The following is a 15,113-nucleotide window of genomic DNA, read 5'->3' as shown; positions in this document are numbered from 1 at the left end:
GAGTTATTTTAGAACTGGAATACTCAGTCCTAAATTTTCAGAGTAATGGAAATGAAAACAGTTCTAGAGCTAGAGGAGTAAAAAGCAGGCAGGATTGTCCTGTGTGTCCATTGGTGGTGAACTCCATGACCATGGTTATTTTGGAATGGGAAAAGGTTCCTTGTTTTGCTTTTTCCCAGATGCAGCTTAAAAAAGCAAATTTTCACAGTTACTTTCAAGTTGATTTTCTATGACACATGTGTTCTATGTCACTGACGAGGTATTATATCCCTTGCATGTGTGTTGGTTTGTTTGGGGACTTTAGTGATATTAAGGTCAGATATTCAAATGCAGCCTTAGGAAAAGCGTATCCATCTTGTCCGTACCTACTTATTTAAATAGAAGAAAATAGTCATGCTTCGTATTATTTGTCCCCAAAGACCTTTTTTATGTACATGTTTCCATTATAAAACTTAAAAAGCTTTTTAAAAACACTTTTCATAGGGGTACAGAAATCTGAAAGGAAGTGTAACTCAATGGAGCTAACTAAATATTTTATTTGAATTAAAAGGTCTACAAAAAAAGTGGCTTGATTAAATAACTTCTTATTCTCTCACTGAAAATCAGTACGTACTGATTAAAATCCACGGCATTTTGGCTCTCTTGCATATACACTTTGGTGCCAGTTGTTTCTGCTTGGGTTGATCTTCTCTGTTTGAGAATACTTGATAGTTTCTGGGTGAGATATGGTAAAATTATCTGCCTCAAAGTGTTTAGAAATCTGGCTTGGTTTTTGCTTTTAGATTCCTATGGTCTATTGCTGACAGTTTTTTTCATACTGTTTCAAATAACGGCTTTTTCATGATGTCATTTTTGTTATGTTCTGTCAATGTATTGAAATGTAGCATAAAAATATTATTTTGAGTCATTAGAATACTTAAAAAAAACCAAAAACAATAGCATTTAATTGGAAAGTTATACAGCAACTGTGTGAAGTCTCAGGCAATATTTTATATGCATTATTCTGTGACCCAAATCCGTTCCTGTGCTCTGTTGTGGATGACTGGCAGTTCTTAATTTAATTTACCCATCTTCTTTCACAAATGAGGATAAGCTATGGATTTAATATATTCCTTTGTACTATAATATGTAATAAGTGTATCAAAGAATACAGAAGACAGCAAAGATGCTAAAGCTCTGGAGAATTTGGAGCATTGTTAGTGCTATCTAGTAAATGTTTATGGATCATGTTTGCAGAGAACAAAAAGAACAACCATTGCCCTCTTAACATCCTATTTATTTTGAATTGAAATTTAAGGTACTCTGTGCTACATCAAGATTTTTTTATTTTATTTTTTTTCTGAGTATGAAGTATGGTCTTGATTTTATTTAAAAAGCGAGTATTTTAAAAGCATAATAGCGGAGTAGTTAACATAATCTTTCTTATTACAACAGTCATTATGTGATGTGTGCATTTAGGCACTTTTATCAATTTAGAATCTTTTCTAATGTCTGGTAATGAATTGTGGTACTTGAAGGCTGAGTGAGCTGCAGTATTAACTGAAGTATATATTAACCAAAGGTGGAGTTTTCAACTACTCCTGTTTATTGTCTGTGGAGGGTTTAAGGATTCCTAGAGCATCAATTTACCTCTGAGGCTTTTGTTAGCTCTTTTTTTGTTTGACTGATTTGTATCATCTACCTTCAAGCAAGAAAATTAGGACAGCAGTTCATTTAAGAATTTAGCTTTGTTGTTGGACTGAAAATCACAGTAAGTGTCCTAGTCTTTTATCCGATTGATTCTGCAATAACTTGTATTGCATCTCTGATTTATGTGGATGAAGCCAATGTCTTGTTAAGTGAATGACTTACACAGTGTGAGCCTATAGAAACTGGTAGATCTATTGACCCTTCTTCCAGCAACATGCTTTATTGCTGTCAGATGAAAACACAAATAGTCAATTTTCATCTTTTAGAGCATTCTAAAAAATGGATTTACTTTATACACTGGTGTCAATAAAATCTATTTTTGTGTTTATCTATACCTGAGTCACTCAAGAGCTTTTATTCCCCATTGCTATTTTGTTCACTGTATATTCATCTTAAAACTGTGTGGAGCTGCAATTTCATTTACATTTCTTTCACATTTTTTCTTACTGCCTATGTATTGAAGTGTCACAGTGCAATTTTGTCTTAATATTTTGATTCTCTTGCTCATAGCACAGTCACAAAAAATTTGCAGAGACTTCTAGGATTATAAGAGAGAAAAGGCTTCACTGAGACATGGCTGCTTAAGTACAGTCCTGTAGGAGAATTTTTTTTCTCCCTGTCACACGAACAGCAGTTTTCTTCTTGTGCTTTCCAGTCTTTTATCCAGGCTTTGCCTTTTAGGGAAATAATTCTCTGTGCTGTCACAAGCACGCTTTTTTACACCAGCATTGTGTTGTAAAAAGTCAGTGTTCCTGTTAATGTTTCCTAACAGCCAACAAGAAATTTTTTAAAATGTCTGGAGACTGTAGAGAAACAATTAATTATGGAAGGAAATGAGTTGTAGCTATGTTGCAGGGAGAAAGGTAGCAGTGCAAGGTGCAAAGCATGAAGCTGAGCAAGCATGTACGGAAACACAAGGGGTTAACATCCCTTGACACTGACTGTTCAAAAGAAGGTAAACAAAGTGCAGAAAAACATGGCACAAATAAGGCAGTGATATCTTTTGGGCAAGAAGTAGCACACAGAAGAGTAAAGGACATGCAGAAAAAGGTTAGATATGTGGGAAGTGGAAGGAAGCAGACGGAAGGTGTGGTGAGAGTAGGTGGCTTATGCTGTAGTGAGGGAAGCAGAGGCATCACATGAAAAGTGATTTCCTTCCAACCCAGGTCATTCTCTTCCAACCCGGGTCATTCTGTGATTCTGTGAATGCTTATACATACCTAAAGGGCAGGTATCAAGTGGATGAGGCCACGCTTTTTTTTTTTTTGGTGGTGCCCAATGTCAGGATTAGAGGCAACAGGCACAGGAAGTTCTATCAGAATAAGAAAAAGAATTTCTGTATTGTGATGTTGACAGAGCCATGGTACAGGCTGCCCAGAGAGGTTGTGGAGTATCCTTGCGTGAAGGTATGCAAAACCCACCTGGACAGTTTCCTGTGCAACTTTCTTTAGGGAACCTGCTTTAGCAGAGGGCTGGACTAGATGACCTCTACATGTCCCTTGCAACCCATAGGATTTTGTAATTTCATGATTCTGTATCTTGTGTTTTCTTTGGGAAGCAGAAGGTCTCACCTGTCTGCAGTGGTCATGCTGCCATTCCCTCCTGTGCTCTGCAGAGCACATCCTTGTACTGGTTGTGGTGCCTTTCCTGCCTTAGCCACTCCTGTGTGAAACCCAGGTGATAATGACTTCCATTTTTGTAAAGGACTTTGTGAAATGCAGGAGGTACCTGTTAATTTTTGCATAACCATGCTGGTCATAGTTTAGATCGTCTCTTAGATTCTTAAAGAAAGACTAAGGCACAGCATTTAGTTTTCAAGGAACCAGGTGGAGGAACAGTTAAATATTTTTAATACGCTGTGATTGTGCATCCCATGTAGTTTCACTTGTGTAGACATTAAAGTATTAAGTTCAAAGACTCAGGTGGAAGGAGGGGCAGAAATGCGGAGATCTAGAACTGAGATATAGGAAAATACCTCTGTCTCCTAAGAACTGACAGTTGTAGGTGTACACTTTTGGCCCAGTGTTAATGCTTACACTTACCACAGTTTGCTGGTAATAGCATTAAAAAGAATCACAGTTCTTGACTAAGAAGAAATGTGAACATTCATGTAGATTCTCCATGTCAGCTGGTAAATTAAGGAGAAATATGCAATGCTGTGAAGACTGAAGGAAGCAGAACTAAAGAATGAGGCTGTGAACTAAGCACTGAGTGTAGATCTGACTTCCTTATGGCTGTTGCTGCCCAGTGACAAGGAAAAGAGTAAAATGTGAGGTCATTCTTCTGCATGTTACTGGTACTGTAGAGCTGTGATTGGATCTCTTTTGCAGTGGGCATTGTATAAGCTTCCAGTAAGCTGCCAAAACTACTTGCAAGCTTGGGGACTCAAAAAACTGCTCACCGTTTTGGAATTCTCTATGTAAATGGATAACTGCGATGTCATTGTAGCATCAGGTAGAAATGAGGCTACCAGAAATATATTAAATGTAATAAATAAGCACATGCCACATGTTAGAGTGGCATAAGTTTTCCTGAGGCAGAGTAGTAACAGTATTTTCTTAAGGAATTGCTTTGGGAGTGTGCAGGGAGTACAATGATCACTAATCTGCCACATCTTTGAGAGGAAACAAATACTCATGTTCCCTTGTGAATAACAACAAATATAATGAGCTGTTTTTTATGACGCTTCATTTAGATGTTATTATAGATTTAGAATATGCAGAATAATATATCAATTATTTCTCTTTTCACAGAGAGAAACGAAAGGTCAGTTTCTCATAGATCACATCTGCAACTATTACAGCTTGCTGGAAAAGGATTATTTTGGCATTCGATATGTTGACCCTGAGAAGCAGAGGGTATGTATATGAATTCTGAGTACACTTGCTTTTTTCTCAGTAAACAGGAAAATTCTAATGCAAATGTGTCTCTGAGCATAACCCATAGATGTTCCACAGAGTAGCTTATTAGATTAATTTTTCCCTCTCCTCATGTAGTTTAATTTTAATTGATATCTGATTTGTGTAATTCTTTTGAAGGTAGAAAAGATTTATGGTCATGACTCAGAGGTAGCACAAGATGGCTCTAGGCTATGGCTGTGGCAGTGCACTGGAATTTGGTATTTCTCTTATTTTGTCAAGTACATCTCTTGGGAGATGTAGGTAGGAATGTTGTTGAACTTAACAACCAGAAATAGTCATTCCGTTCTACTTCTCACAGAGTGAATAGTCTATACACAGAATAGGTTGTGGGATGTTCTTCAGGTTAGGTCTCCCAGAGATCATCATTATATTTGCACAGTAAAGTTTACAGCCTCTTTTCTAGGCAGCTTAGTCATTTCTCTTAGGTAAAAGGTTACAGTCTGCAGATGATTTGCTACTGTCAGTCCCTGTTTGGTTTCACATGTCTGTTATTATGTGAGAATGAGAAAGGATCATCAGCACAGGAAGCATGTGTCTTCAATAGTGAAATTCAGAAGTGCTTCTCATGATCTCAGGATTAAGTCTTAAATATGACTTCTAGCATGGAGGGCATGTGCTGCCATTTAATCTCTGGAAATTGTCACCTCTTTGAGGTTGCTATGATTGAGGAGGAGAAATGTAGTTTTCTGAGTATCTACACCAAAATTAGTTATTGCAGAAGTCACTGAAATCATCACTCTCTACTCAGAAGTACAAAACTGGAATAGCTTTGCTAAGCTGCAGCAGGTGATTTTCATAACATCCTTTAAAATTAAACCTGCCTTCAGGTATGGGACTCCCAGATCAAGGAAGCAGAAGGAAGTTGCTGTTGAAGTGTGTCCAGAGGAGGCCACGAAGATTATCAGAGGGCTATAGAACCTTTGAGGACAAGATGAGGGAGCTAGGTTTGTTCATCCTGGAGGAAAGAAGGCTTTGGTGAGATGTCACTGTGTCCTTCCAGTACTGAAAGGGAGCTTATGAACAGGGGACAGATATTAGGGTCTTTTTTTTTTTCTTTTTTTTTAACACAGACAGATATTGAGAGCACAAGGGAAATGGTTTTGAATTAAAATAGGGGAAATCTAGATTAGATGTTGGGGGGAAATTCTTTATCCAGAAGGTGGTGAGGCAGTGGCATAGGCTACTCAGAGAAGCTGTAGATGCCCCATCCCTGGAGCTGTTCAAGGTCAGGCTGGATGGGAAGCCCTCTCCACAGTAGGGAGCTGGAATCTTCTATGTCCCTGCAACCAAAGCCATTCTATGATTCTTTGATTGTATGTATATATATATATATAATATATGTGTGTGTGTGTTCATATACTACACACACACATGTATATGTATAATCAAATAATACATATATATTTACTCGGCTATTTATATATATATATATATATAAATATATAAATTTATATATATATATATATATTATATATATATATATATATCAGAGTAAATACTGCTTACATCTTGTAGTACTATGGTTTATATCACCTGGTCCTCTCTTCAGTAAGATTTTGTTACGCAAACTTCTCAATCCTACATTTTCTATTTATGTGTTTTTAAATGCTGATATATAATTACTCTCAAGATTTTAAGCTGTCTCACCCCAGTTACTATAGATGACTTGATATTTATATATCTGGTGCAGGACTAAGGTAGCAAATGAGGCCAAAATGTTGCCTGTCTGATTTATTACAAATTCAGAGCAGTTGACAAATGTGAGGAAGATAGGGAAGTTAGTGGCAGTAAAGAAGGGGAATCCTTGTGAATAGTTCATAAGGTGGAGATCATCACGGATGATCATCACGGATCCACCTACATCTTGTTGATCCGCAGGGGGCTGCAGTTTGGTCAGCGAAGTCTTGTTAACCTTCATAGTTAGCATGAGGGGCATCCATCTTACCCCCAAACTCTTTGGATTTTGCCCTCTTTGTTCTGTTCTGGTGCACTTCTGGTTGCTCAGGGCAATAGCACCTACTCCTCCTGTCAGATGATTGGAAGTTGATCATGTGGCAGTCACATGCCTGCTACCTGGCAGATTGATGGGCATGCGTGCTGACTCTATAGTGGTCATAGTCATAGTGGGCTGACCCCAAAAGTCAGTCTGACCTGCAAACATCATCCACAAGCAGATTCTGTCTTGTCACTCAACCACACGAGTTCTTCTTATCGACCTATCATGGTCTCAGGCAGGTGCTGCTGAACCATCTTTGGGACAATAGTGCTTTCTTCTAACTTCTCACATAAGCATATGTATAACTTTTCTAATTAGGTATTAGTAAACTCTTGTATGAATTAGGACATGAATGAAATTGAATTATATGGGACAACCCTTAAAACAGTCTTAAATTCCCTTGATGATGAGTTTAAAGTGGCATATGCTTCTATTTTAGGTTTATTACAAATTGTGAAAATAAGTAATTTGCAAATGCAGAACCTTCTTTTGTCTCTTCTTTGCACTGCTTGTTTTTACTGTATTTATTTACTTTTTAAGATATCACTTCTAGATATTTATACACATAACACATGTGTATAATAAAGAACTGGTTTTCTGTTGTCTGTCTGTTTTTGAATGTGCACCTGTGTTTTTCTTACTTGAGTTTTATGTCTGTATCAGATGCATGAGTACCTCCACATTAAATGTGGGAAAAAAGTAAAACTATTACTACAGTTTTTTCCTACCAGTGGAAGACTATTTTGATCTTATTCTACACTAACAATCTCCTGTGCTGCTATATTGACATAAGTAAGCTGAAGCCTAAACATTGTAGCTAGATGAAGTTGATAAATAAATGGATCAGCAGAAAACTAGAAGAAAATCGTGATTTTGAAATGGTGAAGTAAGTGATGACACTTTTCATGGTTTTGTATCTTGACAGTTGTGAGTTTAGCTTGCTCAAATAAATAAAAACAACAAAAAACCCAGTCATAGATACCCGGTTATAGAGATAAGCTGCAGCAAACAGTAAGTGCAGATCAGTAAATATTTGTAAGTGGTACTCACTATATGCTTTTATTAAAATAAAAGATAGATTTGGAATTCTTTTTACGAGCTTATTTCTAAAGTTATGTCTGATGATTTGACTGAGAACAATTGTTTTGAAAGGAAGTGATAATTCAGCTGACTATACTTTAGGATAAATCATCCTAAGCTTGACTCCAAACTTGAGAGGAACTTACTGTTCCAGCTGGATGTACTTCAATCTATTTGGCTTGATGACATTCATCCAAGAGTTTTGAGAAAGCTGGTTCATGTCATAACAAAACCTTTCACAATTATTTTTCAATGATGTTGGGAATCTGGAGAGGTTTTAGTCACCAGGAAGCTGGAAAAGATTATGGGCATTTTCAAGAAAGGTGAGAAGGAAGGTCACAGAGTCACAGAATCACAGGATTGTAGAGGTTGGATGGGACCTCCAGAGATCGAGTCTAACCTCCCTGCCAAAGCAGGTTCCCTATACCAGTTCACACAGGTAGGCATCTGGGCGGGTCTTGAATATCTCCCAGAGAAGGAGACTCCACAACCCCCTGGGCAGCCTGTTCCAGTGCTCTGTCACCCTCACCACAAAGTTCTTGTGCACATTTGTGCAGAACTTCCTATGATCCAGTTTCTGGCTGTTTCCCCTTGTCCTGTCTCCACATACTGCTGAATAGAGTCAGGCCTTGCTACTTTGCCCCCCACACCTTATGTATTTGTAGACCCGGATCAGGTCCCTTCTCAGTCTTCTGAGATCCTGGTAATTACATACCTTTCACAGTTATAAACTGTCCCACTCTTACCAGAAGTAACTAAAGGTGTTAACCAAAATTAGAGTGCTGGGCAGTCATCAACTATGTAAAGTTTAAAAAGAGCAAGTGCCAGAATCTGCTCCAGGGACAGACTACCCTGGTTGTATGAATGGACTGAGAGATGAGAAGCTGGAGAGCAGCCCTGTGGAAAAGTAATCTTGAGGCTCTGGCTGACAGCAAGCTGAACTAGTACTTAAAATACGCTTGGTTCTACTCCATCAGTGCTCTTTGGATGTTCCTTTAGGGAACTGTGCCCTAGGGCAGCTTGGGGCTTGGGAAAAGCCAGGATTATACTAAATTTGCTGTAAATTGTAGTATGCCATTTTATGTTTAATTGCACTACAGTGAGGCCAAATGAGTTCCTAGTTCTGTTGAGTCCTTAGCCTGTATTTCTGCGTAAATTTTGTACATAGGATCACCATATCTTTCTCCTGAACTCTCACATGCAATTACTTTTGAAGCAAGTTTCAGTCAAATTTTGCTGAGGATATAGGTCTGAAGTATTTCCAGAAGATTTCACAAAGATGAGGTGCCACATCTGTACGTAAAACCTTGCTACTCCTCTTATTAAGGAGAAATGCTATAGGGCAAACCCACCGCATAGTGAATCTGAAGAGACTGGGTTGAGAGGCAGTCCAGGAATTCAGGAACCTTTATTCGGAGTTTGTATTTCTTTTATACATCACCTGTAGGAGGTGTTAATTCTGCTGCGCAAGGAGCTATTTATTGATAGTTCTTCTATGCAATAGCTATTATACTGAGGCCAGCTATCGCACTGCCACCCTTGAGGAAGTGCAGCATAGCTAATTCTGTTCCAAAGGCCCCAGCCTGACAGAGCACCTTTTTTTTCTTACAGTCTTTGGACTTTTATGAAAATAGGACTATGTAGCTACTGCTCAGCATCTCTCATTAGAAAAAGGATTCCTGTTGAAGGAGACCACTGATACTGACAATAGTGGAGAACTGGGTTGAAGGAATGAGGCAGTATACTGAAGTTCATTCTTCACATTTCTTTGGGAGGGCACCTGAGCAGAGATTGAAAGTTGGAAATGCTAGAATTTAAGTTTTTTTTGTTTTTTGTTTGTTTGTTTGTTTGTTTTTGTTTTGTTTTTTTTCTCTCTATCTTTTTTTTTTTTTTTTTCCTCCAACAGGGATTTGAGCATGTGAGTGTGTCTTTGTTCATAGAATTAGAGCATATGTAATGGTAGTTTGGTAAAAATGCTTTAGAATTAACAAAGGGGTGTGTTGAAAGAGTTGCGTGATATGCAATGAACTTGTAGGTCTGTGATGTATCTGTGAGGTCCCACCAGTTGCTCTAGAAGTGTTTGAGACTGTAATTGCTCTAATTACATCAATATAGTTTCTCATTTGGATAGGTCTTTGGGTTGTCTGGGAATAGCAGTGTGTGCAGTTCCCAGATACATGTTCTGCACATATATGCCTGGCAGTACTAGAAAAAAGCTGTTAACTCAGTGAGATTGCTGTATCAGTACACTCTTAACAGAGGGGATCTGCAGTGGTGGCTATGACTACACAAACGTTTTGACATATCTAGAGCATGGAGACTGGCCCAGTGTATTGTTAGAAAGACGACAGTGGATGCTACTGCTTTGCTGGTAGTCTGCCTGTAATTTCCTTAAAGAACAGTCAGAAATTGAATCTCCATTTTGCTTTCAAGCTTAGAAGCCCTGAAAGCTGATAGACCCATCTTCACATAGGCAGATTTTTTAACAGATGACATGCTATATCATCTATAACAGACCTGGACAGAGTGTTTAACCTTGCAGCCCAAATTGTTCAGTAATCTCTCAGTATTTAATAATAAGGGAAATTGGAGGCTTCTGTGCTAGAGCGAGAGAGTCCTTTACCATAATAGCAGTTCTGCTATTATGTAATGTACAGCAGTGCCTCATCAGAGGGACCTTTTGAAAGAGTCAGCAAGTCTTGGGTACAGCTGATCTCTGCTTTATCAGTAGCAGCTATTTAATGTTCTTCAACATGTGCACTTGTTTTCATGTGAGGGTGGTGAAGGTTGACAGAGACAACAGAAAATTTCCAACCTCAATTAACAAAGCCACATTTTTTTTGTATTGGCTTGCAAGCGTCCATAAAGCTGTAGGAAGAGACTGGTAGAGTGACTGAGCCATAGGTTAATTAAAATTTTAATGCTTCACTCTGTTTATGAATCTATCAGCCTGTACTGAGTTATCACAAAAATTATGTGCTCTTGCATCAAGTGTCGATATGGTACTGATTGGTACCTACAGTTAAGGTTATGCTGCTTCAAAAACTATTGTAAAATTAGAAAAGGGAAGGCCACAAGAATAACATAAAATAGGAATGGCTTTCATACAAAAAGATGGATTAGACTAGGATAATTCATCCAGGAAGAGATGTAACAGATGGAGTAGGAGATACAGTGTAAAATGGCTGGGAGAGAGTGACCAGGGGAAGGTAGTTAAGTAATTCTTAGAACTAAAGGCACTTAGCAAAATCATAAAGCATCTGATGTACTGAAAGGCTATTTTAAAAATACTATCCTTAGTCATAAATGTATTACTGTGGATGCCAAAATTATTTTAAAATGTTGAAAAATAAATATTTAGTCGAATTGCTGAAAGTCTACAAAGACTAACGCATAAGTGGAGCCTAAAATGGGTGCTGTTGGAAGAAGAGACCAGTGACTAAACAAAAGCAGCAACTTTTTAAATTCTTTGTTTTAGAAGTGTTTGCTTCAGGCTACTTTCAAGACAGAGTGCTGTGTTAAATAGATACTTTTCTCAACCAGTGTAAGTGCATTTATGAATCCTAAGCATAAATTTGACACATAAATGGTAATGTGAATATGTACTCACACTTAATTCAGCAGTAATGCTACTTACTGGTGTGTCTTTTGTGAAGACTAGTAACCTTATAAACTGAACCATTGTACAGGCTGTTCTAATAAAAATAAAGATTTTTTCTTTCATCATAAATAAAGATAAATAAAGATTTTCTTTCATCATTGTAAAGCTGGTCAGATTGTGAGAGTGTGGCAATTCAACCATATATCAATACATGAAGATATGGCAGACAGATATTCAACTAATGTGGAGGTTATGGGTCAGCTGAGCTTCTCTAGCTTACAATATTGGGCACTCTCTGAAAAAGTCAGTATAATTGCAATAACAGAGTGAGAGTTTGAAAATTTTTTAAATAAATTCCAGCTGATAACTGTACAAAAGGTGCTCCTGTTCTAGTAAGTGGAGTTTCTGGTCTGTTGTTACATCTTGCTTAGCACACCACTGACCAGAGTTGTCCTGATTTTGAGAAGAGTAGGGAACGGCTGTTTTGCTGCAATAGAACAGTATCAGTATTCTTGTTTTATAGTCTCCTGAGGGCATAAAAAAATGATGTCAGCCCTAGGGCATAAAGAAGGTCGCAAGCAGGTACCATGGGTCATTTGGCTGGTATAAAGTAGGCACCCAATTAATTTCCTTGTCTGACAGCTGCCATTAGCTTTGGAAACTGTGACAGGTTTTTTTTAAGGTTTAAATTTTGTCAGGCAGTGACCTGGTGCAAGCTGCTGCCTTGAGGCTAAAGCAAATTGATTTTTCTCTTGCTTTCTATTAAAGGGAAAGGCTAGGTATTCATTCTAATGATTAATGTATGTCTGAGGTTTAAATAAAATAATTTTTTTACTTTTCTAGCAGCGATCCCATGTATTTTTTCACATTCTTACTCTCTTTTATCCCTTGACGTCCTCAAATCTAGTCCATTATTGTCCAGAGTAATACTATGATGTCTGATGGTTCTTCTGTTTCATCATAGGCATATCTGAGCACCGTGTATTGCTTGCTGAAGGAAATTTAAATATTCATGACATTTCAGCTATTTTGGTTTTTTATTTTTTATTTATTTTTATTTTGTTACTGCTAATCTTGCAAGCACATGGATTAAATCAAAACCTTCTACTGTTAAGGGAGAGGTAGATATCACTGAATTTTTGGTCAGATCCTAACTGTCTGGCTTGGCAATTATTTAGAGCCTTACCTTTGTTTTGGGCCAAGCTTGTATTAGATTCCATAGGAACAGGAAATGGAACACACATCTTTGCACTGTAGAGTTGCTGTCACAGTGTGGAAGAAGAGTGGTATGGGAGTTATAATTTATGGCTCCTGACCCCTTACAAGGGCTGTGAGAATAGATATAGAACATTATGTGCTCCCTCCTTCCCTCTTTCTTCTAAATGCCTTATCCCTGTGCTGTACTTAAACCAACCTCAGTCTTGTCTTAGCTTTGTGGTAAATTAATTTGGAGCAGCTTACTGCTTGCCGTATATTTGCTAGAAACATAGTAGCATTTGCAGAGTTAAATCTGCTTACTAGAATGTAGCTTTTACCCTTGTGTGGTGTTCTTGCTCAGTGGAAGTTCTTAGCACATCAGCTACTCAGCATTTGTGAGTAAAAGGCATACACCTGGCCTCGCTAATGACTACTCAGTGCCACTTAAATGCTGATCAGAGGTGAGGGTTGCATTTATGAAGTAAAAAATTACTCTAGTTTGAAACACAGTTTGCAGTTGCAAGAAACCCTTAGTGGGAGAGCATGCAGTTACTGAAGGGCAGATGCAGAAAACAATTCTAAGCATATTTTACAAGATCAAAGGTGATCATCTGTAATATTTTTGCTTACTCATAGCTGGCACTTGAAACATCAAGAGTCAGTAGCTACCTTTGTGATTGATCTTTAGTATCTTTAAGTGACTTGCTTTCTGCCTACTGCTTCTGCAAGGGCATCTGGTGTACTATCCAAATACCCAGCCCCCATTCAAACTACTTTCAGCAGAAGAGATTAGATATTGTTAATGTTGGACATGAATCTCGTAGCAAGGTCTTTGGAATAATAGGTGCTGGCTGGATTAAAGTCTTCAGTACTGGGTGAGGACTGTTACTAGTGTGCCATCTGGGAAATGAGAGACTCAGTCTCTGTGGGAGTGCTTTCTGTTCATAAAGGTTGGAAAAGAAAGCTACCATTACCCATTCTAATTGTCAGCTCATCACCACCATGCCCACTAACCGTGTTCCTCAGTGCCACATCTACCCTGGTGAAGAGATATAAACCATCATCCAGTTTAGCACCCTGTGTGGATGACAATGTGAAATTTACGAGATATGAAGCTGTTTTATTTATTTATTATTTTATTTTATTTTATTTTTTTCCCAGGTTTGTACATTTCTCTAGAAAAAAAGAAAAAATTTCTTGTATGGGGTTTCAGATTTTAGGGTGCCTTAACTTGTTTATTTATTTTATTTGTCTTACAAGATGTCAGATTTACAAGACAATCTGAAACACCTGTGGTCTGTTCCCACAAGACAGTGTGGTGTATGGTAGTGGTGAGACATTTTTGTAAATGAAGACCTGAAATGGTTTCAGAAAGTTGCTTGATAAGCAAACTCAAAAGGAAGTGTTATATTTTCCCTTCAACTGTTGACTTTTTATTTTCCAGGGAAAAAAAATGTTGAAAACAGTGTAAGTTTGATATATACAAAACATATTTTGCAATGGCAAATGCTTTTCAATTGAAATCTGCTACAAAAAACCTTGTGTGAATTTATAGGAGCCTTAATCTGGTCCTAGCTATAACAGCTAATTAATCTTGGAATAAATATAGCGTGAATGTAGAAGAGATGAGGCACAATTTTTAATTATTAATAGTTAACTCTGTAAGACTTGAAGATAAATAATTGAGGGAAGATCTTTCCTACAAATAAAACTGAAATGTGCAGACAAATATAGGAGTGGGTATTTTCAGAAGTGCTATCATTGATGAAGTGCTTATATTCCCCTGACAGTCATATGGTACTGGACACATAATTGCCGTGTCTTTGAAAAATCAAAAAAATCATGAAGTAACTACTTAGTTTTCTGGAAGATTCAACTGAATTGCCTACATATTTCCATCAACAAAGGTCACCATGGAAACTGGAGCTTCTAAAAGCTTCCTGCCAGTTCCCTGACCTCCAGGTGAAAATTGAGACTGCTTCATTGTTCCATTTGCTCAATTTTTTAACCAAAAATGCCAGGCCTTAGTGAAACATTTGTTCACTTCTGGAAATTTGGTGCATGAGCAATTTTTCAGTGTTTGTACTGCCTGTTTTATATGGTGCTCAGGGGTATTTTCCAGTACTTGCTCCATTCAGTTCTTAAATCCCTTTATTAAATAAAAAATATAAGTGCATTAATTATTTTGTCCAGCTTGCCATTTTCCTTATTCATGAATCGTGAGGATTTTATTTGCAATTGTTCATTTATTTATTTATTTGTCATTGCTTTTTGTTAAATATGTAATTGACTTTTTTAAATAAGCCATAAGAGCTGACCTGTGTGCTGGTATTTCAGCTTGGCCTTTCAAAAAGAAATAACAAACAAAAAATGGCCTGCTCTTGCTAGATCAAAATATTGAGAAGCCTTTTGATTCTTTACTCTCTGGGAATGTTCCTTGTCCAAATTCCTCTTTTCTATCTGACTATTCAGTGAGAACTGTCTGGATCCTGGTTGATAGTGGGGTGGACCTTTTGAATAGGTCAAGGAAAGTAAATATGCATCTATGTGTCTTAAGTGCTTTCCTATCTAGTTCATTCTGATCTCTGAAGTACTAAATCAGATTTATTTGATTACCTTTTTATGAACA

General features: G+C 37.5%; 1 protein-coding gene across 3 annotated transcripts in view; it reads left to right on the top strand.

Moving 5' to 3' along the window:
• FRMD3 (FERM domain containing 3) overlaps window positions 1-15,113 on the top strand; it is a 138,712-nt gene that overhangs the window by 63,258 nt on the left and 60,341 nt on the right. For 2 of the 3 annotated variants that reach the window (XM_015849240.2, XM_015849238.2), the window contains exon 2: window positions 4,443-4,547. The exons of the other annotated variant lie outside the window; for it this stretch is intronic. Coding sequence is in view for 1 of the 2 variants with exons in the window: in XM_015849238.2 (XP_015704724.1) it covers window positions 4,443-4,547 (105 nt within the window). In the remaining variant the exon portion in view is untranslated. The remainder of the gene's footprint in view (window positions 1-4,442; window positions 4,548-15,113) is intronic. 3 annotated transcript variants of the gene reach the window in all.

The sequence above is a fragment of the Coturnix japonica genome, chromosome Z (assembly GCF_001577835.2).
Source record: "Coturnix japonica isolate 7356 chromosome Z, Coturnix japonica 2.1, whole genome shotgun sequence".
Taxonomy (NCBI): Eukaryota; Metazoa; Chordata; class Aves; order Galliformes; family Phasianidae; genus Coturnix; species Coturnix japonica.
This window is presented reverse-complemented; position numbering and strand designations above follow the sequence as displayed.